The sequence below is a fragment of the Syngnathus leptorhynchus genome, chromosome 4 (genome assembly GCF_054491065.1).
Source record: "Syngnathus leptorhynchus isolate UIUO chromosome 4, UIUO_Slep, whole genome shotgun sequence".
In the NCBI taxonomy this organism is placed as follows: domain Eukaryota; kingdom Metazoa; phylum Chordata; class Actinopteri; order Syngnathiformes; family Syngnathidae; genus Syngnathus; species Syngnathus leptorhynchus.
In genome coordinates this window covers 17375432-17402021 of record NC_141198.1, presented here as the reverse complement: position 1 = coordinate 17402021, position 26590 = coordinate 17375432, and the positions used below count along the sequence as shown (strand labels likewise).

Below are 26590 nucleotides of genomic sequence, written 5' to 3'. Positions count from 1 at the left end.
CGGCATATGCTCGTACTGTATCCAAATCAATTTCTCCGGTAGAAGCGGCGGCTCTATTAGTCAGTCTTGCTAGCCGCAGAGAAACTTTAGGAAAAAAAATGCGGCCACAACATCTCGACTTATATGAGTGTTTCCTGGAGTTATTATACGGCTTTGTGTCAGCCATTTGTGATGCCAGAAAAGAGCATACTTTCTCGAGTAAAAAAAAAAAAAAATTACAAAAATGGTTCATGAAGCACATTTGAAGCTTCATTTTCTCATCGCTCGTCGGCAGTGTTTCTTTTTCCAAATAACGAATTTCTGTGACAGTAGCACTGCCGTGATAACAGCTGACACAACTATAACCGCATGTGCACCACACCAGACCAAATGGCCCCCAACCCCCAGAGCCCCCATCCAGCAGGCCCTCATTAGGGTCCTTGTAAAGGCCTCGTACCTGCTGGGCTTGTGCCCCTTTACATCCCTCTCCCTTTAGGCTCCCAGGTGTGTCAGGTGGTTGCACTTCACCAGAGGGGACAGCTTGGGCTAATTTAATGTGACGGCTACCTGCCTCGTGCAAAAAAAAAAAAAAAACAGCGTAAAGTCGCGCAAGGGACGAATTGCGGAAAGCGCAGGGGGTCTCGCGGAGGAGCGAGGAATATGACCTTGTAAAGATGAAAGACAGCAAGCCATCAAAGAGGAAGTTGGCCATGCTGATGTGGCAAGGGTCATCAGAGCCGAGGTCACAAAATGTGTGTGTTTGTGCACGCGGGCACAGCGGGCCACAACGGATACGACGCATTCTGTTGCACTTTCACAAGCTGCTGCTTAATTGCACTTTAAACTACATTTTGTCACGTCCCTAAAACACATTTGTAGTTTTTAAGCGACGAGGAAATCTGATCTCTAACACATGGAGCTGTTGATTTATACGGAAAAAAAAAGCAACTCGCTAACGAGCTTTGTGAGTTTATCGTTTTCAACCAATCAGCCTTGTTATGGTATAGAAAATAAATTCATTAAATCCTATTTGATTACATCCTTACAAAAAAAAACATAGCAATCAACAAAAATAAAGAGAATTTAAAAAAAAATGGCAGCTAGCGTTCAATAAGAGAGCAAATATGAGAGAAGGTTGACCCACCACTTGGACATCAGAGGGCACTCGGGACAAAAAGTCCAAGATCTCATTGTTGTCAATGGTGTAAGGGTCTCGCAGCTTCTTGGTGAATTTATTCACTCCTGTATCGACATGTGGAAAGAGACACATTTTATTCATTGCTCTACCTGTGTTGCGTCACCGTTTGTGTACTAACTAAGAGTTTATAAGACGGAAACATTTGTACAGCGAAGGCCGCTTGTGAAACGTAGCTTACCCCAGGCTAGCACAATGTATCTGAGCGGGATGAAGTAAACAATGACGGTGGCCATTCCAAGAGCGACGATGGCCAGCCAGCTTAGGAAAGGCACAGTCCAATTAAAAGTGCTGAAAAGAGAGGAAAAGGGCTCGTGAGAAAATATCGATTCGAGCGAGTATATGATTCAAGAGGACGGAGGACGGATCATGTGTTTTGTCACGCTGGCGCCGTTTCCGAGGCGTACGTTCTCATCGGGGCTGGCGAGGCAAAGTGGGGCGACCTGGCGCTGGCGCCAAAAACACCGGGACGTGTGGAGCGCAGCACAAAGCGCAGCGGGCCGGGCGCCGAGGAGCAGGCTTACGACTCACTTCTTTATCCTCTCGCCATAGGAGGCCACTTCATCCAACGCATTCTGCACGCTGATACACACGTCCTGAATGGCATAAATCTTGTTCATGAAGCCCTTTCTCTCCGAGTCCTGCAAAGGCACAGATAGGCTTGTGGGCAAAGGGGGAGGAAATAAGCGGGCAGTGTGCGACGGGGAAGAGATGTAAGGGAGCAGGGAGCAAAGAGAAAAGGAGAGAGGCTGGGCAAAGGCATCTTTAGTGCAAACAATAGCGTCAAAGGCCCAGCCAGCCAAATGGCCGGATATCCTGCTCCGATTGACTGTCTTCCTTCCAGGCGGTAATAGAGATACAAAGTCGGCAGAACAAATCAAAATGCTTTCAAAAGCTCCGGCGGACAATTTGAATATGTTAATAGAATGGCGGGATTGAGCAGAAAGACAAACGGAAACATCAATCTCTCGCTGCCGCCAAAATCAGGGTGAGCCCGATTGTGCCGCTGCCCGGCACGCCGTGATGATGTCACGGTCACGTCGTTATCTTTGACCACGCAATTCTGCTCTCTATCAACAAATAATAATCTGAATGAACCGTGGGACAAACGGACAGAATTGGTCCAAAGCAAAGGAGTTCTTTTTCCCGTCATTTCTTCATTCCATCTGCTTTTCATTGCTCTCGCTCAAACAAAAAATCTCAGAGCGTCCAGTCTGTTGTGGTTGCCCATCCCATCCCGGATCGGGACGTTTTTTTTTTTTTTACCTCCGAGGTACACGGGGGAGAGGTGTGAGAGAGCGAGCCGGGGTGGATAGGATAGGTCAAAGGTCACCCAAGTATAAACCGCTGCCACATGCCCCTCGGACTCCTATTTCCTGTCTTCAAACGAGAATCGCTGAGGCGGGAGGTAGTAATAACACAAAGAGCCACGGAGATCCTTGTTTTCCCAGCTTCCCCACTCGCCGCGCACATATGGAGACAGGCAACCTGTTCCTATAATGGAACCCAATACACACACGCTCTCGCAAGCCCCACAGCTATTAGATAAGCTTGATTTGCACACCTGGTCTTGCTGAGTAACTCTCAAAACATCATTACGTAGACGCCGACGCAAAGCCAACCACGGGCTCCTCTTTGACTCGCTTTGTGTAGGGACACTTCTCGCCGGATATTGATGCAAGGCAGTTTGACATCATAGCCCGAGTTCGTGTCGCTGAGATGACTCTCCAAAGAGGCCCGCTCCAAAAAAAAAAAAAAAAAAAGAGCTGTCAGTCCATCTGTCTCATCCTGTTCCTGTTTTATTTTTCCAGCGACAAAGCTAATCAAATGAACTCCGCCCGGTAAAGGTGCAGCCCCTGCTCGACGGGTATGACAAATCCCAGCACCTGAGACGAGAGTACGCGGCTTGAATCATTCCGACAGATCGTGTAATAAGCCCGCCTAACGAGTGAGGCATGGCGCATTTTAATGGACTGCAAGTACGCAATGTGTTGTGGCGATATGTTATAGTAACTACCCGCTCAGTCGGGGGAGCTCCAGATTTGTGACTGCAGTCAAATAAAAGGACATTCAATCTTAGTTATTTGCTCGATTGTAAGTAAGATGTGCTAAAGTATGGCTGGTGTGGGCAGACGGTACAGTAGAGTACTGATGTTCATAATAAAACCAAGGTTGTTTTTTTTTTTTCACATTTAAAATTGATACAGATTCTGAATGATAATAGCAAACAAACCACTGACTTTATTGAATATGATCAAAGGTCGAAATAAGTTCAGCGGTAAACAAATATACTCTTGACATACCTCACTCATATTTTATTCAGCGACATCACGAGACGGGCACATGCTAAAAAATATCAAATCTAATCTTGTGGACAATGTATATCAAAGGCCGATGGCAAATATGAAGATACTAAACCACTCTAAGTCAAACTGACGTGATTTCCTTTGGGCATCCCAAACTCCTTGACATCAATTAGCTCTCATCGGGCAAGCGAGAGAAAAATCAAGTGATCTCTTTGGTGCGCCGTTTGTGTCCGAGGTTTGCGTCATATGTCTGAAAGTGTGACGTGAATTTTAAGGAAATACTTTTAAGACTGAAGCCGTTGTTCCAGGGAGGACAGCGCTTGTTAAAAGTGATGCCGATGCATAAAGGCAAAGCCTACCTAACTACGTTGCACTCAGCTTGTGGAAAACCCGCTCAAATGTCTGATTAAATATTTAGCAATGGAAAAAAAAGATGTGCAATGCCATCACGTGCCTTTCTTCCATGATGGTGCATCCATAGAAAAAAACTTTGCAAGGACATTTTGTTCTTCCCTGACCTAAACCCCCAGAGCCAACCAAGAGCGGACACTGAGGACAAAGTCAATTACAATGGACTCACTCAAATATCTGTCCTATATCTATTGCTGAAAGCACAGAGCCATTTTAAAAAAATGAAAATAACCAAAGGTCATAATGGGGAGGGGGGGTGCAATGCCCCTGCAGCCCTCCTCTAGCTCCGCCAGTGGCCTAGTTGGAATCAAACGTGACTGCTGTGCTAAAATTGCACCTGTTTCTTATTGTTTCTCTTTCCACTCGTACTGTAAAAATTGAAATGTCAAATGAGACGTGACAGAATGCTAATACGGGGCTCCCACAGGGCAACGCAAGGCATCCTTGTTGATTTTGTAGAGAGCGCAGACATGATTTCCACCGCGGGGGGAGGGAAAAAAAAAAAAAAAAGGACTTTTTGCATGTGCGTTTGGTGAGTGAAGCAAATGATTTCCAAATTTAGTCCATGAATAATAACTGTGATTTTGCATATTTCTACAGTATTGGTTAACACATTTTCTACCATGATGTTTTCATTATTTCTAGGAAGTATTCAAATGGACAAAAATGTGCTAGACTGTTTTGTTTTTTGTTTTTTTTAAATAAAGAACTTAAGCAAAGTTTCTGTCTTGGCTTTGCACCAAACTTGACATCTGTGATGATATAAAGGTCATTTACATTGTTGGACTTTTTCAACAGTTCCATAAACACGTTTTCCAAATAGTAATGCTCCCAACTGGCCTACTCGCTTCAATAATATCACACCTCTGTCAGGAAATGACAAGTCAAGAAAAAAGCCCTTCGGCCGGCCGGGCTCAGCTCTACCACCGTGCAAGCTGGCGCCGGGCCAGCATTGCATGAATAGAACAGATGTTAATCGTTTTTTTTTCCCTCAACCTTTGATTTTGTTTTCAACAATTTTAAAGACATCTCAGTGTCCCTACTTATATGCAGACTTTTATACTTAGTGTAAAATGTTTTCTGGCTGTCATGAAGGACATCATATACACGGGAAGACAAAGGCCGCACCTACACACATAAAAGATGATGTTCATAAAAAAAACAATTATAATTAAAATAAATAAAAAAGAATTAAATTGAATTAAAAAAAAAAAGAAGATGCCTACTAATATGCTCAAGAGTCAAAGTCAAACTAATGTTAGGACGGCCTGCTGGAGGTGGACCGGGCAAGCCAAGTAATTAGTCTCTTCACCTCCTTGCCGCCCACAGCAGGGAGAAAATATACACCAAAGTTAAAGTCAGGAGCCAAGGGAGAGTGGCAACTTATTTAGAGTCTGACCTCTCCTAAAGACAATTTTTTTTTTCCCAGGGTTACATCCTCACATTTAGTACATAGATGTGAATTTTTAGAAACAATTTCCCCTTCTCAAGAGTCCCAAATCTCAGAAAAAAAGTAGATCAGGACATGTGACGTGTCTGTCAAGTGCATGCCAAAGCAACAGGAGGCGCTGTAACCTCGAGCAGCTATTTCAGCTAGTCGGGAATTGTGCAAAATGTCATCGAATCATCAAAACAGTGGCGTGTGATTGTAACCCCCTACCCCACAAACAAGAATATTTTTCAAATGTGTCTCGGCGTGTCTCATGGCCTGCAAGCACTCCATCATTTTCAAGGTCGGCACAGCAAGACCCGCACGACCTCCTTGCTTGTTCCCCTTTTCTCACCTCCCACAGACCCCAACCTAAAGTGCGAGCCACCTTGCCCGATCTGACCCCCGCCCCCCCCCCCGCACTACTGTGGTCTCCTTTGCCTGTCCTTCCCCGCATGCAGCCTGGCTGAGTGTGATGGATGGGACAACATTACTCTTGTCCTCTGTTGGCCTGGTTTTGCTGTTCCACACCATCCTTCTTTGTCCATCCACAACTGCGAAGCCATCTTTAGATCTCTGCCAGGGCTTTAATACGTTCATTGAAAGGTTTGAACGAATGCGTTGTATCGGGACTGACTGCGATACCCGTCTGTCAAACGTGATACCACTTTTTTGTTCGGTAACATGATTTGAGCAGTTGAATTATACTGTAAGCTGACACCTAAAAATAATTATTTTACTTTCACAGCATGAAGTGTTTTTTTTTTTTTTTTTTTATTTTATCATGAAGGACGATACATAAAAGGTTACATTATTTAATTGAATTAATAGGAATAGAAAGAACATCAGAATCCCTATTTGTTATTTATGTTTCTAATGTTTTTTCAGATTTTGTTTCACTTCATAATTTGTATCAAGGTACTTTATAGACCTATAGTGTCAGAATATTATAATTTTGATAAGTCACTACAGTAATTTGTTGCCATAGAACAAATGTTAAAATTACAATGGATGATTATTTTAAAACACTAACAAGCAAACCAGCAAAGCCAAATATATTCTAAGTAGATATTATCTGTCTTTTTGTCAAGTCCCAAGTGGCAGATTTTGGTTTTCTTCTAAATCAACAACAAAAAACTTTTAACATTTGCTTTTTTTTTTTTTTTACATTTCGTTTGGGTAAAAAAAAAAAAAAAAAGGTGCAGTGAAAGTGCACTGGTGTGAAGTGAAGGGATCACATCTTCAAAAAAAGTAAATAAAATATGCATCTTCTGTGCTCATTACAGATTTATGACTCTTGTTAAAAGAAAAGGTGGCGGCTGCCTTCTACCCCGTCTGACTTTCAAATCCAGACGACACCGCTGTCAAGTGTTGTGCTCCACATTCTGTCCAATGAGAGACGGCCGAGAGAGAACGCGTGGCGGCGGCGGCGGCATCAACATCCTCCTCTCCACAAGTTACTTTGGGTGCATGCGAGCACACGGGAACTCCTCACCTACAGTGCAGCAAATGTCTTTTCTGGCACTTTGATGCATAGTTCATCAGGCGCGCTCGGATGTGATTGAGAAAAATAACAAAACATAAGACTGAACGAGCGTTGGGATTTTCCGTGCAATATGGAATATGTGTATGAATTTTCAGATACGAAAAATTGCTCACGAGCACCATTAAATCACCAAAATGCCTCGGCACTTGTCTACATCTGCTTCGGGTACTAAGGGGAGTATAAAAGTTTAGCTTGTGGGTTCTTAATTAACTTTCAGCCACCTGTTCCCATTTGTCACACTTTTTTCAAAAACGATACACATCATAAGTTGAAGTCAGGAACCAAAAGTTTGCCAATAGGAAAATCACCTTTTAGTTCAGTGCATTTAGCAGATTGGAAAACAGCCATTGGTTCCGCTGTTCGTTTGGTCCAGTCCAGAAATCTATTCTGGAGTTTCAAAAATTGCAAAACCATAAGCGCTACTGACGTGAATCGATAAATGGTGCGCTGTGTCCTCTTCAAAGGCAGAAATTACAGATGTTAGCTTGAGTTACTCCCAAAGTCACTCTTAAATACCTCACAGCACACATTCCCACTGGCAGAAGATAGTTAACACACTGTCACACTTCAATCTACAGCTGTCACCTTGCAGCACTACAGGGAAGTCATATAAAAAGACAGGAACAGACCGCCATGCTCCAGGCCCCATTAGTGCCCTCCCTCCATCAGACAAAAGAAGAGCCCCCCCCGAGGTAGAACGTGCAAGCGTGGTCAACCGTGACGCGGACAGGGGACAGGTACACGGGAAAACCCCACAAGACAGGAAGACGGGATTAAAGGAAGCAACGGAGGAGACAGCGAAACACACCATGCCCACTTACCACCATTACTAGCATCCACTCAAAGTGCCAGGAAGACAACAAATCCTCAAGGGTACGGTATTTATCATGGCTGTCGTCCCCGGCTTCTGGTTTAGTTTCCTTGTGGATAGATTACAGTCACATTTGTCTTTATTATTAAAAAAAAATAATAATAAATCTGGTCTGTCGTTTCTTTGCTTTTTACACAAATAATCAGTAAGCAGTCAACTTGATAACTGAATCATGTTGTTCATGCTAATATTAGTTAAAAAAAAAAAAGAAAATGTCCACTATGTCCTTGTCCACCCTGTCAGCATGCTGACATATTATGCCGGTTCACTGTCTGCTTGTCGTTAATTCAAAAAAAATTAAATAAAAAGTATGCATAGCCTCTACTTTTATGAATATGAAATGAAAAGCTCAACATTTCATTGGAGAGGTGGTGCGGCACGTTGAGTCACTTTGACTTCACAGCTTCAAGTGGAAGCATAAATCATGAACACAAAAAGTGAAAAATAAAATGTTCATTTCCTAGGTCCACAAACTAATGGTTAACAGATGATGAAAATGAGACCAAAAAAAGGACAAAGCCGCATCTGCGTCTGGAGGGAATCGAGATGATCCACTTCATGTTTGTGTGTGGCAAAGCAAAGAAACAAGCAAAGAAACAAAGCCGAAGAATTTGCATAGAAAGACAATACGCCTTCACACCTTTCGCCTTCCGCCCCGCTTCCCCTCCTTCTTTCTCCATTAGCCAAACATGATTAAAATGCCGTTCCAACCAGCCTCTCTGTAGAACGTCAAAGAAAAAAACCCAAAACGGAGATGTGACAGGGAAAAACGAAGCGGAAAAGTCAATAGCATCTTTTACAGCGGAATGCTTTTCATCCTTTGCTGGCGTTGAGAAGAAAAGAATGCCATTATGCCGACAGAGACCCCCGAGATACCCAAGGACAACCCTACGAGCTCAATAGCCTCCCAAGAACATTTGACTTTTTTTTTTTTTTTCTTCAAACAAGTGCAATATAATTCCCAATGCTCCCTTTAGTGCAACTACATTGTCGTGTTGCTATCTGAACGATGGTGACTGAGCGCTGAAGAACATGTTTCACCCAAAACAAAAATAAAACAAGCAATCCTCATTTAGATCAAGACGTCTGTCCGACCAGAGTGATTCATTTTCTCCAAAGTGTGTGTGTGTGTGTGTGTGATGTGCTATGGAGAGCAGCGAGCAGTAAGCCCGTGAGCAGGACATGATTGCGGTGTGTATCTTATCTATGTCAAGTCCTCCTGAGGCTAGTGGAGCCTAGCTGAGGCGCTTCAGTGACCAGTCAACCGTGCGAGGGTAATCTCCACCCCCACCTTATCTGGGAGACAACTGTTTCACCACACACACATACACACACATTAACACAAATGCTCCAGCCTGTGCCAAAGCTGCAGGTGACAGAGCCCTCAGGTAGAAACATTCCTGCACTCTGTAGGGCCTGAAGATAAATGTTTTGTAGCAACCAGCTGCATGTTTCCGCTATCCACTACACGGTCTAGTCATAGCGGAATGGTTCCTACTCGGAAATGTGCAAAGAAACAAGGATGAATTGAGTGAAGGTCAATTCAAAAAGGCACACAGTGTTGTTTTGGATCCGGACCATCTTCGATGCCGACTTACATCAATGGAGGAAGATTGTGTCCACGAAGGAAATGCTAACAGATAAAGATTGGCCCTTTGACATTGGGTGTCATGTCAGGATGTTATGTTTCCATAATTCATGGTGACTGTGTTTGCAGAAATGGATCTTTTTTCCACACGCTGTGTTGGACGTCTCAGTCTTGGACTACTTGGTGTAAAAAAAAAAAAAATACCTCCTTTGGGACAAATTCCAATATAGATTCAATAACAAGGGGTGTGTCGACTTTTTATATCAAGTTCGATGATGTGACCAATATTAGTCGTCACTCGCAACAGTCACTTTACATGATTCTGTTCAGTCAAAACACATCTGGGGATTTAAAAAAAAAAAAAAAAAAAGCCTGCAAGGGGTCTTCAGCACAATGAAAAACAGGTGCCCCAGTTTTTGCTCACGTAATACCCTATTTAGCCTTTGGAGCAAAGGTTATCCAGCTAATAGCTGCCTTGTGGCGCACATGGCTAGCGTCAACATCTGGGATTGATTTGGAGTACTTGCAACATGTGCTTCAAGTTCAATTAAAATAGAGACTCTGGCACATTTATCCATCTTTGTTTCCACTCTCTTCCTTTCACTCTTTCTCGTCTGTGCGCACATAATAAGGAGGCCTCATTGACATGTTTCTCCAAGCTCGTCATTCAGTCTGAAGCTGTATCCAGTGCACAACGGGGGGAAGAAAAAGAAAAGACAAATTGGTTTGGGCTAGGAATTTGTTCTGCACTTAACCAGCTGATAGTGAAGCGGCAGGAGTGACTCTTTGTCACCATGAAGGCAAAAACATGCAGGAGAAGCATCAATCGATGGAGAGCGGTGGGTGGGTGGGAAGAAGGAGGAAATGGCCCCTCCCCCACCTTGAAACTCAAATGAAGGGAGCAATGGATCAAAATGTATGAAGCCAGACTTGGTAAATTGTAGCCTTTGTGGCCGCCGCGCTATCCGGCCATCCCAGAGAGAGAGAGCAAAGAACGCACGGCCAGTGGGATAATCAGTTTGGCTTCTGCCGGACCTCATTTCAATATGAAAGTATCCAATATATTTCAGAATGTAGAATCGGCTGCTTTATATTTGTATTTTTTTTTTTTTCCTTAAAGGGAGAGGAAATGTAGTCATGGTACACAGACAGGAAGAAAATTCTGTCAGGGAAGAAAGATGGAAGGTTGCTTAACGCATTTCTTCAATCAGCGCCCGCCACCTTTGCAGTTCACAAGCGTGGCGGGGGATGTGACGCTCACGTATCCTCGTCAGCCAACCGGCATGCCGGCTGACTTCTTGCCGAGATGACGATTTGACCGTTTGCCCGCCGCGTTGTCTTCTTTTTTTAAACATTTTGCTGACATCTTGGACTTACAACCCTGAATAAGATGAGTATGTGGATGGATGTCGACATCTAACAAAGTCAATACAGACTATACACGAGGTGAAATAATTTCCAGATATCAATTTACAATTACCACTAAATACCTCAGAGTCCTTCGCCTATCAACTTTCAAGGTATCATCTGACATCTCGTCCAATTTTTGGTTACTCTTTCAATATATTTCCGCCAGGGTTGGACTTCCCTATTTAGTATCACCCAAATGGTATCTCCAGCACGACACGATAGGTGAAAAGCCAGCTGCTCCAACATTTCAATTTCCAATTACCAAGTTGCAAAATCTATCCGGTGGCGTTTGTTTCGGTAGCCGGTCCGAGGCAGTAAAGCAGCCACCTGTTGTTACCTGATAGTGTCTGGATAAGCCCAGATGCTGTTTTATTGCGACATAAAGGGCCAGCGAATGAATCCAAATAGCCAACTAAGCACTTTATACGGGTGCGTGTTCTCAGGAAACAGAGCCCAAGCATGACGCTAGTAATGTCGTGTCGTGAGACTGGGCCTAACTTGAATGGAGCAGAAAACACCACATGCGGATAAAAGTTGAGAAATGTACTGTCAAAAAGGTTAAAAGGCGCTACAATGTTTGGATATGTTTGAGCCCCGAGCAGAGGAACGGAAGGGGCGGGGCGGGGCGGGGAGCATCTCCCACATCGTTCTGGGTTCCCCGACTACAAGGCAACCCGAAGCCACCCTCAGGCAGCTTGTGTGTGTTGTTTGTGTGTGTTGTGTGTGTGTGTGCGTGTATCCTTGATGCGGGATAATTACCCTGTCATCTTTGTCAAAATCCTCATCCTCGTCCTCCATCAGATCCTCCATTGCTTGCTAGTAGGGAATAAAACAAAACAAAAAAAAATCAGAGGGATGAAACATTTACATTGCAGCGAGAGATGAACATTAGATAGCGGAGTTGCTTTTGTCTGGCAGCAGTCCTTTTATGAATATGAAGAGCAAATGGACGTCATGTGTTAGTTAATATTTCATTTTAGAAACAGTCTTTTGTTGAAATATGTCAACGCGTGTGTGGATGCTCTGCTATAGAATTTCAATGTGGTGAGGATTAACTCATTTTTTTAATCCATTTAAATGGCATTGCACAATAGCAGTCTCAACCTTTCAGCAGTCTTCATTTCGATGTGTATACTCCATCTCCTTATTTTGATGTGATTTAAATGCGTTAAAACATCAGTCGGGCAGACGTGGTAATCGACGAGTCAATTTTCAGTAAATGTTTAGAGTTTTGTACCTGTTCAATAAAAAAGATCCGATACTAATCAATTTACAGCTGATTCGATTCGTATCGATTCGGGGGGTATTCAACTTCACGATGCTGTTGAGCTGGAGAAGATATAACGCAATGTGTTTTTCATGTTACGTAATGTTAGCTAATTATGTTAAAGGTATGTGTTTTACAGCTGATTCGGTTCGTATCGATTCTGGGGTATTCAAATTCACGATGCTGCTGAGCTGAAGATATAACGCAATGTGTTTTTCATGTTCCGTAATGTTAGCTAATTGTGTTTAAGGTATTTGTTTGGTCACATAGGCAAGATATAGGATAAGTGTCAGGAATGAGTGGAGCAGGGCAACCAAATGCAGCTTGGACCAGGGTTTATTGAGGCAAAAGGTAATCAGGTGGAGAAACTAAGACAGACTGGATAGACACTCACGGCCAGCAAACAGACCGACATGAAGTCCACTTGAACAAGGTGAAAATTCTGACCGTGAGCCTCCAGACAGACAGACAGAGGGGAAAACCAGACGACAAGAACACTGGGCACGGACAGATAGTAGACACAGACAGAGAGAAAACACACGGGCAGGGATTAAATTCACAGGGTAACAAGAGGAAGCAGGTGACAGACATTACAGTAACGAAAGGGATGTGGCCGAGCGTAACGGGCGTGACAGTAAACAAGGGACGGCTACAGACGTCCCAAAAAAGAAAAAAATCCAAGACTGTTCAACAAGGGCCGTACGGGAGGGAATGGGGAGGCCGCCGCATGTCACACGCCGCCGAAGGCCGACTGGGTGACGGCCGCTGGATCCGCGCCGCCGGAACTGGTGGCAGCCGCAGCATTCGGGCTGTCGGAACTGGGTCAGGGGGGGGGGGAAAGTCTTGCGCCCCTTGGAGCCCAGCTCCTTGGCGACCATGCAGCAGTTGCAGGAGCCGGCAACGGTTGGTCCAAGCGCTGGTCTCTGAATTGGCGGATGGACCAGGACGACCAAGTCTAGCTTGGATCAGGGTTTAGTGAAGGCAAAAGTCAGTTGGAAGGGAGGAACAGAAGGGGAACAGACAGCGGACAAACTAACACGACGACCTAAGCAAACCAACAACTGGACTGACCGACGGACTGGCTAACAAAAACAGAACTGACAGAGACGTGAGACAAGAAACAATCCGGAAAGGGCCTGACACGCAGACAGGACTTAAATACGCGACAGGTAACGAGAGGCAGGTGACTGTGATTAATACATAGATCATGTAGGGGAGGGGCGAGCACACAGACACACGGACGGAAACTATGACAATATACACATCATGGATCGTGACAATAAGGGTTAAGATGCCAACTCATTGATTTCAAAATATATTTTGAGTATGCCTGAATTCTGTCAATTGGATAAAAAGAATGTCGAATGAGAATGATCTCCACGTTACCATAGCAACGGCAAAACAGGCGACCAACATGAAATGTAAATATTGCAAACCATCCCTCAGGATGAATTTGTTCTCCACCCCTGCTGTCAACAATTCATCAATCACACATCCCAAATCCCAACTTGTGTAATTGCCCCCAATTTAGTCAACAAACAAGCAAATGAGCTGCCACCCCCTCTCACCTCATTGTTGTGTTTTTTCAGTGTTGCAAAAGCCATCAAACCTTGCGACTGGCCTCATCGCCCCCACACACACACACACCAGCTTGGAGACATCCAAAAAATCATGACTTAAAGGGACAATAGCTTTTGTCCTTTTTGTTTCTCACTGAAACTAAGTGAGCAAACTATGTGGCGGCTGTCATAAGCCTCTTATGTAAATGCGGCTTCCCACACAAACAAAGAGGAGTTCAGAACAGCGGCGGCGGCTACGTCGAGTCAATAGTGCGTCGTGTACCGTCGTACGCGTGTGTATGTGCTCTATCAATAACTCGCAGTCAGCGGGGCAAGTATGAATGGCGCTCATTGAAAGTGTATAGCGCCGGGTAATTCCCACTTCACAGAGATGCCGTCACCCTCGCCACAAATGAGCTTGACTGCTGGCAGAAAAAATTCACGACTATGTTATATAAGTAGCGGGAGAGGAGGGCGGGAAGGAGGGAGGGAGGGAGGTGCGGAGGTCTTGTTCTCAGCTGCCGCAAAATTTGTCCAAGAGTTATTGTAATATGAAAGCCTTCTGGCTGCTCAAACAAATGAGCTATAACTGTTTATAAAGTCATCACGGTTCCACCCAAATCTTTTGATCCGTGCCAAAACGCAAACAGAATGGATTCCTCCGCACGGAGGCTTTAGAAGGGGCACGCCTGGCACACACTCCCAACTTTAAACAAAGCCACCGAGCATGAGCGAGCTGGAGAAGCATGACCTAGAGAGACAGGCGGGAATGATAGAGTCGTTTGTCTCTTGCTGCTCTCCGCTCCGCCGCTCGCTCTTCCATCGCCTCCGGTTACACGGAGACGTGGTGTTTCCTGCGACGAGATGCTGTAAAATTAATAAATAAAAAGCTAGCCAACATGTCATCTGCCCTGAAGATTGCTACGGCTAAACGCACACGCTGAAGCTAAAAGGAGGGGGGGAAATAAATTACCTTTGAATTCCAAACATCTTCCTCTCTATTTGCCTGGCTTATTCTATCTTCTCGAACCTGTATGCGATACGATGTGTTTTGGATTCTTACCCCCACGATCATGTTGTTTGAATTACTATCATTACAACAGCGGAGGCCTCAAAGCCAAAGCCGTCGACGGGATCGCAGCGAGCTAACATCGCCCGCGGAGCCGCTCCGGTGAATTCAATATAGACAGAGGTGGAGATTAACATATTCAAAGCTATTCAAATAATACAGAGATGATCCAGGGTGCTCACACAGATTACACCGTAGACCATAAATTCATACAAACATGGTGATAATATAGCGCAAGGAAGAGTACAAATAAGCACAATGACATTGAGAGTTTAAAAATGGCCGCAGAAGTATGGGAATATGTCTAAAAACAATGATCATTTGAATTGAACCCCTTTGTTGAGTGTGCGGTACATGGAAAAAAAGATGCTGTCATGGTTGAATGCGGCGATAGCGGCAAGTGGCTAGCAGTTAGCCATCAAGCGAGTGTATCGTATAAAACCCTTTAAACACATTGACATATGAAGTAGCATAAACTGCGAGTGATCCGAAAAATAGCAAGACGTTAAAGGGGTCCTATCAGCACTGGAGCTAAAAAAAAAAAAAGTATATTCTTAGCTTTTCATTAGGCCATTCATTCGAGCCTCTAGTGCACATGCGTCAAACTCAAGGCCCGGGGGCCAGATACGGCCCGACACATCATTTTATGTGGCCCACGAAGACATATTGTGCATCAAATTCCCCAAATTGCAAATTGTCTTGACTTATAAAAATCATCTTTTTAAAATATTTGAACAGGTTTTACTAGTCTAATTTGAAAACGAGTTAAAATAAAATTAAATAGTGATTTGATAAAAATGGAAATAAAATGATTGTAAACTTTATCTGGATGTGATGACTGGCATGTGAATTTCCTCTCTTGCTTGGGAAAAAAAAAAAAAAACCTCCCAAGTCTAAGCAGGCAGAGTTCCACTATCTTGCCAGCCTAACCTTGCCAATGACAGCCGCGGGGGGAATTGATGCCTGGGCAGACATTCCAGTGAACATGAAGATATACTTTCTCCTCGTTTTTTCCTCCAATGCCTCCCTCCCATCTTTTTCTTTGATAGAGGAGGGTGGGGGGGGAGTTTAACCTCTGCAGCTGCCGAGGTTGGTCCGACTTGCTGGCTGGGGGATCTCAAGGCCCTACTTGGTATGCACCGTTCACGAGCGTACGGGCATGTGCGTGTGTGTGTGTGTGTGTGTGTGTGTGTGTGTGTGTGTGTGTGTGTGTGTGTGTGTGTGTGTGTGTGTGTAATGCCTACGCCACACTTTGGAGGGCTGCGAGTGTGATAAGGGGCTGCTGGCTGAGCTTGGCTGACCCACGCGGGCCCTTCACAAGCTGTCAGAGGCACGGCCCTCGGAGGGGGGGGGGCCCCCTTCCATCTGCGCTGCCCCAGCCAGGGTTACCCAGCGGGGAGCTAGATTGGGGTGAGGCCCCTGTACCGCTGGGACTGGAAGATGGGGGGCTGGGTGTGAAGGATGCTTCCATATTAATGAAGATCCGCCTTTATTATTCCAATGAAGAAACGCAACGTAAGCCATCTTTCCTCATTGCTTATTTGCTGACATATTTGCTTATCATTGCTGACAACATAATGAGTATTATAGAATCTCATTGCCTGGTGTCGGAACAGTTGATCATTTGTTTCCTATTGACAAAATATATATATTTTTTTTACTGTATCAAACTTTTTGTCGGCTTTCAGCCCAACGTCGAAAGGAAAAAGGCTACACGGGCCCGCCGTCGTCAAAACAACAACGAGAAGCGAGGCAGACACCGGGAAGAGCACAGATAGTCACAAAGGTGATGAAGGGAGTCAGACAAATGGATGGAAATGAAGAGAAAGCAACACGCAGGCGTGATGAAAAGGCAGACTGGGAGGATTCGGCAGCGGCGTTCCCCACGCTCCCGGTGCTCCCGTCCCGCTTCAAACTCGGCTCGTCGCCTGTCTTTCTGCCTGCCATCCTCTCTGCCAGTTGAGGAGAGTGCCGGGCTGGCACCGGGGAAATCAGTGGGGCGCAGGCGCTCCCAGTTAAAAGTGACATGACCTTTTGATTTTGTCACCTGTCACCAAATGCCATGTCTGACTCTACGCTGAGGAGCGCCTGCCTGCCTTCCTCTGTCGCCCCATCGCTCCCAATGCTTCTTTTACTGTCTCCCGCTCCCACTCCATCCTCGTTTTCGACAATCATTTACTTTCCAGAGTTGCCGTTTCTACCCGGGAAAAGTGGCGATGTGACTTTCTGGCGGTCTAATAGGCTGTTTCCTCTTTTTCCCCCTCCCAGCTTTCTTATCATATTTACTTTCTGTACCTGTGTTGTGCGGGGCTCTTAATGAGGGCAGATGTCACGGCAGAGTGTGTTTAAAGACGCAGATTTTTTATTTTTTTTTTTCTTCCCAGAGATGATAGCTCGGGGTGAAAATAGACGAGATAAAAATGGCTATGAAGTCTTGTTCTCGAATGATACAAAGCTATACATTATTACTGACTTCCAAATGAGCGATACGGTGCTGTCACACTGACTTCTTCACAGTCAAAAAAAAAAAAAAAAAAGGAATGCTAAACTTTTGCAAGCGAGGCTGCAGTTTCGGTGGAAAGTTCAACACAATCTGTTCTGCACTTTTAATGAAGATTATTGTGTGGAAATTGGAGCTGAGTTTCAATTGAGGTCATTTCCATGTTCTCTTCTGTAATGGGTTGCCAGATTCAATGGTTGAATCCAAGCAATGGTCTGTAACCTGGGATAAAGCGGAAGGTCCTCTGGTGTGACGAGACCTAATTGCCCGTCATCTTGCGGTGGAAAGAGACATCAGTGTGTTAGGTATGTGCCCTCTATGAATGTCTGCACAGCAATTAACACATTTACAACATCTGCGACGGGCTTTTCTCCGTTAACGGGAGGTCTATGAGGGAGTTCTGTTGGGAAGAGTGTCGACTGAATGGGTGTCGGGCGGGCGCAAATACGAGGATGGGTTCGGCTAGTACAAGCGAAGCTTCAAATGTGCTTCGTGAACCAGTTATGTTTTTTTTACCTCTTCCAGATGGCACTTTTTGTTTCAAGGAAAGGACTTAAGAAATGGCAAGTTGCTGTGCTTCCAGCCCACAGTTTGTGGCATCAAGAGGAGTCAAAAAGCACAACTGGTTCATGAAGCAAATTTGAAGCTTCATTCATCTAATGTAAATATTTCCAAAAATTATTTGGGATTTTATTATTCTTGTTTGCTGCTACTGTCCACGATCAAAATGTGATACTCGGACTCTTTTTGTCGCGCAAGCCCAGCCTACTGGCAGTTTGCGGTACTCCGTAAATAACAGGGATGGAATATAAATTCTGAAATGGATGGGAGGAGTAGGTCATGTGATTAATTAAGAGGCTATTCCAATTTCCAGCTACAGGGGGTCACGCACACAGAGAGGTAAAAAATGTTTGTTTGACAGCTCTTGTAGTAAGACATGCAAGTCAGGTAACGGTGTTGAAGAGTCTGGATTTTAAGGTCAGAGTGCTACATGATAAGAGAAGAGGTCAACGACCTCGCTGGTGCGTCACCGCTTTTTTAATGGCTGTTCGGAGGGCGCTGCAACTGCTTAGCAGCTACTGGTCAAGGTTGGGGCGAGGGGAAGGAGCGCTGATCCCAGATCTGTTTGCGAGGCAGCGTGTAAGCACACATCAGGCGGTGACCCTGAGTCAACGCCGCCGCCGCCGCCGCGTTTGTTTATCAGTTGTGGTGGAAAATAGGAGAGGGCTGCGAGCATTGAACTCGTCGGATGAATCAAGGCCCTTTCGGCTGATTAGGAAGTCTGGACGCAAATGTGTACGGTTCTTTTTTTTTTTTTTTTTGGGTGTGCTCTCGCTCTCTGCGAGTTTAACACACATTACCTTCACCCCGGACTTGTGGAAAACCACAACGCTCCGGATGCTGACCCGAGAGCACAATCACTCGTATTTGTTGTTTCAAGTCATTAAAAAAAAAAAAAAAAGCTTCTTCTCCTTGTTTTCTTTTTTATTTGCATCCTTTCTCTGCCAAGAATGGAAGGGAACGCATGCCTTCAGCTTGATAAATAAGAAACCGCATCTCTCGTCTACTCTGGCTGGATTATAACACATGGATGGACACACTTTTAATAAATATCATACCAATCCACGAGTTCAATGAAAGCTTTCCAAAAATATCTATACATTCCAAATTATTTTAAAAGTGCACAGAAATTAATTGCAGCCGCTCGCGTCACTACAAGAGTATCAACATGTTTTAATTTCCCAACCGATTGCTGTGACACTTAATTGTCCCCTTTTCAAAGAGGAGAGAAAAGCCATTCGCCATCGAGTGCGAGTTGCGTGCACGTACTCGTACGTCGAGTAAGTGGAAAGGCACAAGAATGTATAACCTCTTTTAATTAGGAAAAGGACTATCGAGAGAGTGGCATGGATGGCTAGCAGGTAAGAGAGGACAAATCATCATGCAGAGATGAGAGGGAAATGTTGTTGGGGTTTTTTTGTCAAGCAATGTCGCCATCTACAGGCAAGTAGAAATGATGCTGGAAAATAAAAGTGTCTCACAATTTTAAAAGCTAGTTTTGTTAAACAAGCTGGAGGTTGCGCACAAATTTTTGTAGCATCAAATATTCATTCGGATTTAATTGTGTTTTGCTTTGCATATACAGAATACAGAATATAAATAAGAATGATATGAGTTTGGTCTGAAACACAACAAGGTGTGTGTGTGTTTTGTATATTTATCATAACTGCCTTTATTATGATGGAGTCATGCGATGAGAGTTTGTTCATCACAATTAAAATGAGGAAAATTAGTCCACCCAAAATGATCTTGAAAAAGAAATAAATATACACCTGTGAAACCAGGCGAGACAGAATATCCGCTCTGATTTCCATGTTGGACTTCGAGAAGACACTTATTAAAATTAATCACTTGATTGTTCACGCTCACTCCGCCGCGCTGCTCTCGCTTTCACTCTCTGCTCTCACGAAATGTGACTGACCAAGATTAAAACATGACATTGCTTTGACATGATATAATTGGTAGAAGAGCTAAAAAAAAAAAAAATGAAACAAATAATCAAATAAATAAAGCACCAGGTAAGCGTAGCTGAATGTGACCGCCTATTATTTCTTCCTTTTCTTTGCCTGGCAAAACCTGAGATTGTGCAGATGGATTTTTTTTTTCACAGCCCAAAAATAATACTCACGTTTATTTCTACATTTGCATATATTTTATGGCTGCATTCTAATCCCCAAAATGTAGCATGTTCCTCGCCACTGTTTCGATTCAAATGCCACCTTTTGGGTGGAGACTGCTTCTAGTCGCTAAGTATGTTAAAGTACGTCTCATCTTGTGGAATTATACTTAAATGTGCTAATATTGTGAAGGAGACAAGAGCGCCACGTCTCCATCAAATAATGGCGCCACAGTTTTAACGGCGCATTGTGTGCCCCTGCAAAGAGGCTTTTACAGTGGAATGAAAGAAAGGCGGAGGGATATCGGCCAGCTTACACAGGCCGCACTCACCACATCTTGCCTCGTATCTTTGCCCGACGTGATGAGAATGTAGTTCCAGGCCAAGGGCAGCAACAAAGCCAGCGGAATCATATAGAGTTCAAAGTTCCACACCAGGACGACAAAGAGCTGCAATGGGGGGGGAAAAAAAGCAAAGAGAAAAGTATTACTCCATGACTATGGCGAGGATTGTTTACGTTCTAGCCTGATGAGATTGCATTCGTATGCGGAATCATAACCTCGGCGTGAAAATACGACGCCGTGGTTAACAAAGGTGCGGGCCTTCTAGCACCGGGGCCCGGGTTCAACACCTTGACCCTCCGTCGGGCCTTGAGTAGAGGAGAGGAAGGATGAAGACCAGCCGTCCCTCATGCCAATCATCCCGGTCGGGGGCTGAGGTCATTGATGCTTTCTGACCCTTCGCCACTCAAGCCTAGCATCTGACCTAGCTCACACCGACCACACCCCGAGTCCCTAACCCTGTCACTCCAAGCCGCAATACCCCATCCAAGACTCGTATGGCTCGCCTCTGCACTCAGCTGCCAAAACCATAACCTCTGCGCTTCCCCTCTCATCAGCAAACAAGTAAGGCACCGTCTGAAAATTAACCTTTGATAGAAAAAAAAAAAAAAGATCAGAATTCGGCCCTTGACAAGCCTTTTTAGTCTCTGTGGGAAAGAGAAATTGTTAATGATGCATGCTGCTGGCATTGTATTCATCGTGGTGATGACAGCAATTCAGATAATGTTGATGGGATATTTTGTGAAATGAAGAAAGATTTAAACCAATACAAATACTGAAAACATTCTTCATGTATTTTTAAAGTAGATTTCTTATAAGGACATTTTTAGTGTACAGGAGATGATCAATATGCCAATAATGGAATGTTAGACATTAATTGTACACTTGCCACTCGTACTCATTTTTCTTACTTTACCACTTTGCTGCTAGAAAAAAAAAAAGTTTCCCCATTGTTGGCCTAATAAAGGCGTATTCTATTCTCAAAAGGAGAGCGTGCGCATGTACTTCTGTTGAAACATAAGAGTGGGCACATTCATCGCTCAGCCATCAGTATAGAAATTTCTTTACACCCACCCACACATGAACACATGCAACTCGGCATCTGAACAAAAAAAAAAGACTTGTTTTGTCTCCTTTATCACAGAAAAGTTTGGAAACTCATCATAAGAAGTTTTTGATAAGGGGAAGAAAAAAAAAAGACCTTAAACTGAATGTGAAATTAAGCACAAACAAACCAAGCATGAATTAAAGATAATGGCCACAATGAGGAATGTATTTTTCATGTAAATAAATAAAACTGCTGGTCCAATAAATAAATAAATAGTGTCCCAAAAGGATCCAACTTTGAGAATACGTACCCAAAACCCTGGGTACGTATAATTCCTAAAAACAAAACTAAAATAAAAAATAATAATTTAGAATATCATCTAAAGCTAAAAAGACCACTTCCCATCACTCCTCACTAACAGCAATTCCAAATTCTAACATGCTAAAAATATCCAACTTCCTCCAAACGTGCAAGATCAGTAACGTTAATTAAAACACGTCTAATCAAACGCTGTGCAAATGAGGTGCCGACACGCGACTGTACTCAAATGTACAAAGGGGCTCTTGAAGTTATAAATAAACAATTACAAGCATTTCTCTGTTTGTGTTCTAAATACACAATCATAAATATTAGTATGGCCCACAACATTGCATGAACAGAATTACATTCTGTGCATGTTGAAATCACACAAGCTGCACCTTACTGTCCTGATGTTTGCTTCAAATCTTGAAAGCTTTCATATATTAAATAAAAGAAGAAAAAAAAAGTTCCCTTAAGGCTGTTAACCTGTGCCCGCCCTTTCATTTCTCTTCCAATGGGCAGCGGTAGCTGAGGGCCACGTTGTGACAGGCAGCTGGAACAACCACCAGCTCAGAAACGGACGGCCCTGCCTCATCTTCATGCCCCCCCAAGGCTGGTTAGCAATGGCCCCGCGGTGCCTGGACGGATCCAGCAAGACGGGCGGGTCCATCACGGCGGCCACCCCCCATGGCTCCCTACGCTCTTCGCCTGGGGATGAGGGAGTAGGAAGGAGCCCGCTGTGGATGTCAGTGAGCACAAAAAGGCAGAGGGAAAACAACTACAGAACAAAAACGGAGAAAAGGTAGTGAAGCTGTCCATTATGGAGCCATCTGTGCTACTTGATGGTGACAGAAATCATTTTGTGAATATAAATTGACGGTAGCTTGTCTGTTTGAGCCTACACAAAATATCGAATTGATGAACGAAATGCATAAATTCCTGGCGCTCACCAGAAAAAGCATGTTACATTTTTAATTCAATTATACTTTAATAAAAAAAATATGTTGTATCGGAAATATAATCAAGTGAAAAGAATGACAATTGCACTTTATCTGATTAGGAATTCAGCCCACTGAGGTCAACCTTGACTTTTTTTTTTTTTTTTTAAAGACGCACTTAAGACAATATTAGTAAAATGGTAAGCAATTTCAAATAAACTGAGCGTTACAATAAATGAATTTACTGAGGTGACTTTGAAATAAGACCAAAAAATGGACCAAATCATGATGGGGATCCTTTTTGGCTAGAATAACAAGTAGCAAAAAAAAATCAATCACCTAATTGTTTCTGACAATCCCTGCAGTTGGATTGCGTAATTCTTTGATGCCTGGTTCAATATTAAGAAATCCCCTGAACAAAAAAAGGATGTCAACAACACGCAAAAGTCCAAAATGTTTTATTCAAGCAGTCAGGGCTCATGGAGAGCTGGAGCCGGCGTTATTTGTTTCAAAACACAGCCCGCGTCCTGGCGGCGGCACTGTGGGAGGGTAATATTCAGTACTTTGGCTTACATTAAGCGCACACCAGGCAAACTTTTCCCCTGTTCTGTCTCAGTGGAGTGAAAGCCAAGTTTGGATTTCAGAGGTCGCCTTTATCTCGCTTACATCATTTTCCATGCTGGCACTAAGTGTTGCCAGATAGTCCTGTTAAGTTTGATGGAACTCGAGAGAGGGGAAGAGACTGCGGTCCTGCTTTGGACTGGGCCTCCCCCCCAGCCCACCCAGCCCACCCAAAGCATCATTCAGTGGTGCTAGACTGCCCCCTGCTGGACGCTTGCAGGACAAAGCAGCCTTTTCTGCTCTTCGTCATCCCCAAAAATCAAACTAGAAGCTCTGAACTGCTTCTAATTTAGTTTGATGGCGTTCAAGAAAACTCCGACGACATTTGTACAGCTTAACTAGCACAATTCTGCGCCATTTTTCTCATTCACCAGTCTTTATCTCTGGTGATTAAACTCCGACTTGGTATTCTGTGTTAGTCTTGACGCTACATTTCAACAAAAAAAGCGGTAAAATGTTCAAGTAAATTGTTCAAAGTTGTCCCTTGCTGTGGGCAAAGACGAAACCCACGACTGGAGAACTTTTTTTAAAGTTAAGACAGTCTCTTTGAAGAGGAGTCAAAGGAGCAATTTAAAGAGACCTGGAGTGGTGTGCCGTGTGCCACTGACTCCTCCAGTGTGTGTGTGTGTGTGTGTGTGTGTGTGTGTGTGTGTGTGTGTGTGTGTGTGTGTGTGTGTGTGTGTGTGTGTGTGTGTGTGTGTGTGTGTGTGTGTGTGTGTGTGTGTGTGTGTGTGTGTGTGTGTGTGTGACACTGCACACCAAAAGATGCTTCTGTACCTGTCTTTGCTTTTTGCCTTTTTTATTTCACCAGGCTGAATTTTTATCTAAATGCAAAGCAGGTGATAGGTGCTCCAGTTTCCTCTGGAAGTAGCTCCCTTGTCTGGGCTCTCTTCCTGATAAGAGTCCTACTTTGCCTGACATAAAAGCCCCCAGTATCATTTCCCCCTGCCTCCCCAGCGACAACCCCCCGGCCGGCTGGCTGCCCTCGCCCCTTCCCCGAGCCTCACAAAGCCGCCTCTATTTGCCTCCGATCCCAGGCCCAATTGCAGATAAAGTTACAGCAAATTTGTTTGGAGGACGAGCCGTGAGGCCGGTGGTCTCCGGGGGCAATAACGGCCTCGTCTGCTCGGAGGCGGCGCGTGAACCCCGCCTTTCCAGGGACGCCAGATAAAGAGGAAGTCGATAAGATGACACACCTCGCAGGTGCGGAAAGTGGAAAAGAAGGAGACGAGTGTCATAGCGCCACCTGCCATCGTGCGGGACAGGAGGTGAGGGGAGCCAATTCCTCGCCGTGGCTCTTTTTCCACCATCGGGACAGGTGGGAGACGCAAGCGTGGGCGTGAGTGAGCAACGCTGCATGTGAGACCACGCCATCGCAGCTGCGCACATGCCAATGGAAACGCCAAATCTGGCGGGCAAGATGTGAATGCCATGCTGCAGCTTTTTTTTTTTTTTCGATTTCCCAAATTGCAAATAAACCAAAGCGAAAGCCGCTTAGCGGAATGATAGCACGCACTTTAAAACATTTAGCAGTCGCCGCTACGCCACCTCTGCAAGCTAGCGTGGGGGCCATTCCGAAAAGTTAAGTGCAACATCTGTCCGGGAAGACGGATAACACACACACGTGCCCATAATCACACACACACCTTCAGAAACGCACCACCTTGGCCAGATGCCCCCCCTTCATAAAAAGCCACTTAAAGAGATGAGCAAAGTGATTAAGAGGCCTCTGGAAGTGAGGGAGGGATGAGAGAGAGTGATGAAGAAACGGGGGCGGGTGGGGTACCTGTGTAAAGGAGAGGTCCTAAACACTGATGCTTTTAGCTAAGTGCACACTCCTACGCCGATACACTCACATGAGTGGGAGGGGCTCGTGAGGAAAAGCAAAAATGAGGCTTGAATTTCAGCCTTTCAATAAACTATAAAACACGTTGTCCTTGGCCTACATTCCCGTTTTATTGCCTTGAAATACTCCATTTAAGTACGTACAATAATACAAAGTTACTCCGAACCGGATGAACTCCATGCATACTTTGTGTCAGTCTCGTTTTTTGCCACTTCCCTTTCGATTCCTTAATGGCAAGTGAGGCGCTACTGGAGCGAAAATGTGCCACTTGAAAGCACGCACACACACAGTTGGGAAAATGTTCACTGATCAATATGTTGTCTCATCCGACCCGTGTGATGGCAGCACGCAAATAAACACACTAAACTGGGTCAGACAAACGCCACCATTTTGTCCTGCAGGTAATCTGCCGTCCAATCACAATTCACCTCTTAATTCCAGATGCAGATGAAGTTGGAATGCTTTTTCCAAGTAGCTTGATCAAGACTGGCTCCTTCCCAGCAGTTATCAAATGATTGAATTTATTTATATATTTGATTTTATTGATTTTATTCATGCTGATTTTTTTTGGTACTATAAGGCACACTCATAGTGCTTTCATTTTTCAAAACAATGCGCTTTATGTATGGATGTCAAATGAAGTTTCGTTAGACTTGGAACCCAGTGCGCCTTATAGATTAAAAATAATAATAATACAGTGCTGTATTGACCCATCAGGCCCAACTTCTGAGGCTAACGGCATGCAAAGCGACGTCGACGTACCACAAAGGCACAGATGCTCCTCTGGGGAGATTCCCATTCGAAGCAGCTGTTGATGTAATAACCGGTGTTGATGATGAACATGATGCAGCGCCTCACTCTGTTGAAGTTGCGCAACAGCAGCTGCAAAGTAGACAGGAGAGAAGGATTTAAGATGCCATTAGGAACTAAGGATAAATGAAGTGCCATATCATTGACGTCAGCGATGGCGACCGCGTGAAAAACGTCGACGTCGTCAAGATGTGCAGCTCCGAGACTTTTTTTTGTTTGTTTTTATGCATCAGTTTGAGTCGGCGTGATCAAGTCTCCTCATCTCCTAATAAGAGAAATTTAAACCTCGCCGTATCTCATTTTGCTGTCACTTTGCAAAATGAAGTATGGCGTCACTTTAGCTGAAGATTTGTAGCTTTGACCTCACTTCAAAAATATAAAGCTCTGTGGGGCTCCATGGGAATATCATACTGCACTTGTTTGGACAGCCTAATAAGGACTGAGCTCAGGATGGAGGAGAATCAAAAAGACCATAAAAAGTCATTCAAAGATTTAGATAATACAGCTTCAGTTTGGATGGATGGATGGAATTTATTTATTTATTTATTTATTTATTTATTTATTTATTTATTTTTATTTCCATAGTTGTGCTGTATCGGTTGTGGAAGATTCCTATATTTCCCTCACTAATGGATTCTAGAAAAACGCCTTCCTAAGTGGTCAGGTCATCAAGTAGAACGTCTTTGGCAGATACTTTTCTTCCAACTCATCAGCAAGCAACAGTAGAAGGTGGGGGGGCCCTCGCGGCCTCCAGGGGCCAGCCTTCCAAAGCAGCCAGTGACATCATCATTGTGAGACGCTGACATGGGTCATCTCTATGAGTCAGAGGTGAGATTGAGATTCTGCCACTTGGGGGTGGAGGGTTTTGAAAGCAGGGCA

At 44.3% G+C, this 26590-nt stretch overlaps 1 protein-coding gene across 4 annotated transcripts in view; it reads right to left on the bottom strand.

Annotated features, from left to right (window-relative positions):
- mctp1a (multiple C2 domains, transmembrane 1a) overlaps nt 1-26590 on the bottom strand; it is a 59525-nt gene that overhangs the window by 4915 nt on the left and 28020 nt on the right. For 3 of the 4 annotated variants that reach the window (XM_085909810.1, XM_085909811.1, XM_085909812.1), the window contains 7 exons: nt 25664-25783; nt 20140-20256; nt 11495-11551; nt 7688-7786; nt 1706-1815; nt 1356-1465; nt 1124-1221 (listed from right to left, as the gene is read on the bottom strand). In XM_085909810.1, the coding sequence (XP_085765936.1) occupies nt 1124-1221; nt 1356-1465; nt 1706-1815; nt 7688-7786; nt 11495-11551; nt 20140-20256; nt 25664-25783 (711 nt within the window). The remainder of the gene's footprint in view (nt 1-1123; nt 1222-1355; nt 1466-1705; nt 1816-7687; nt 7787-11494; nt 11552-20139; nt 20257-25663; nt 25784-26590) is intronic. The other variant, XM_085909813.1, reaches the window with a different exon arrangement.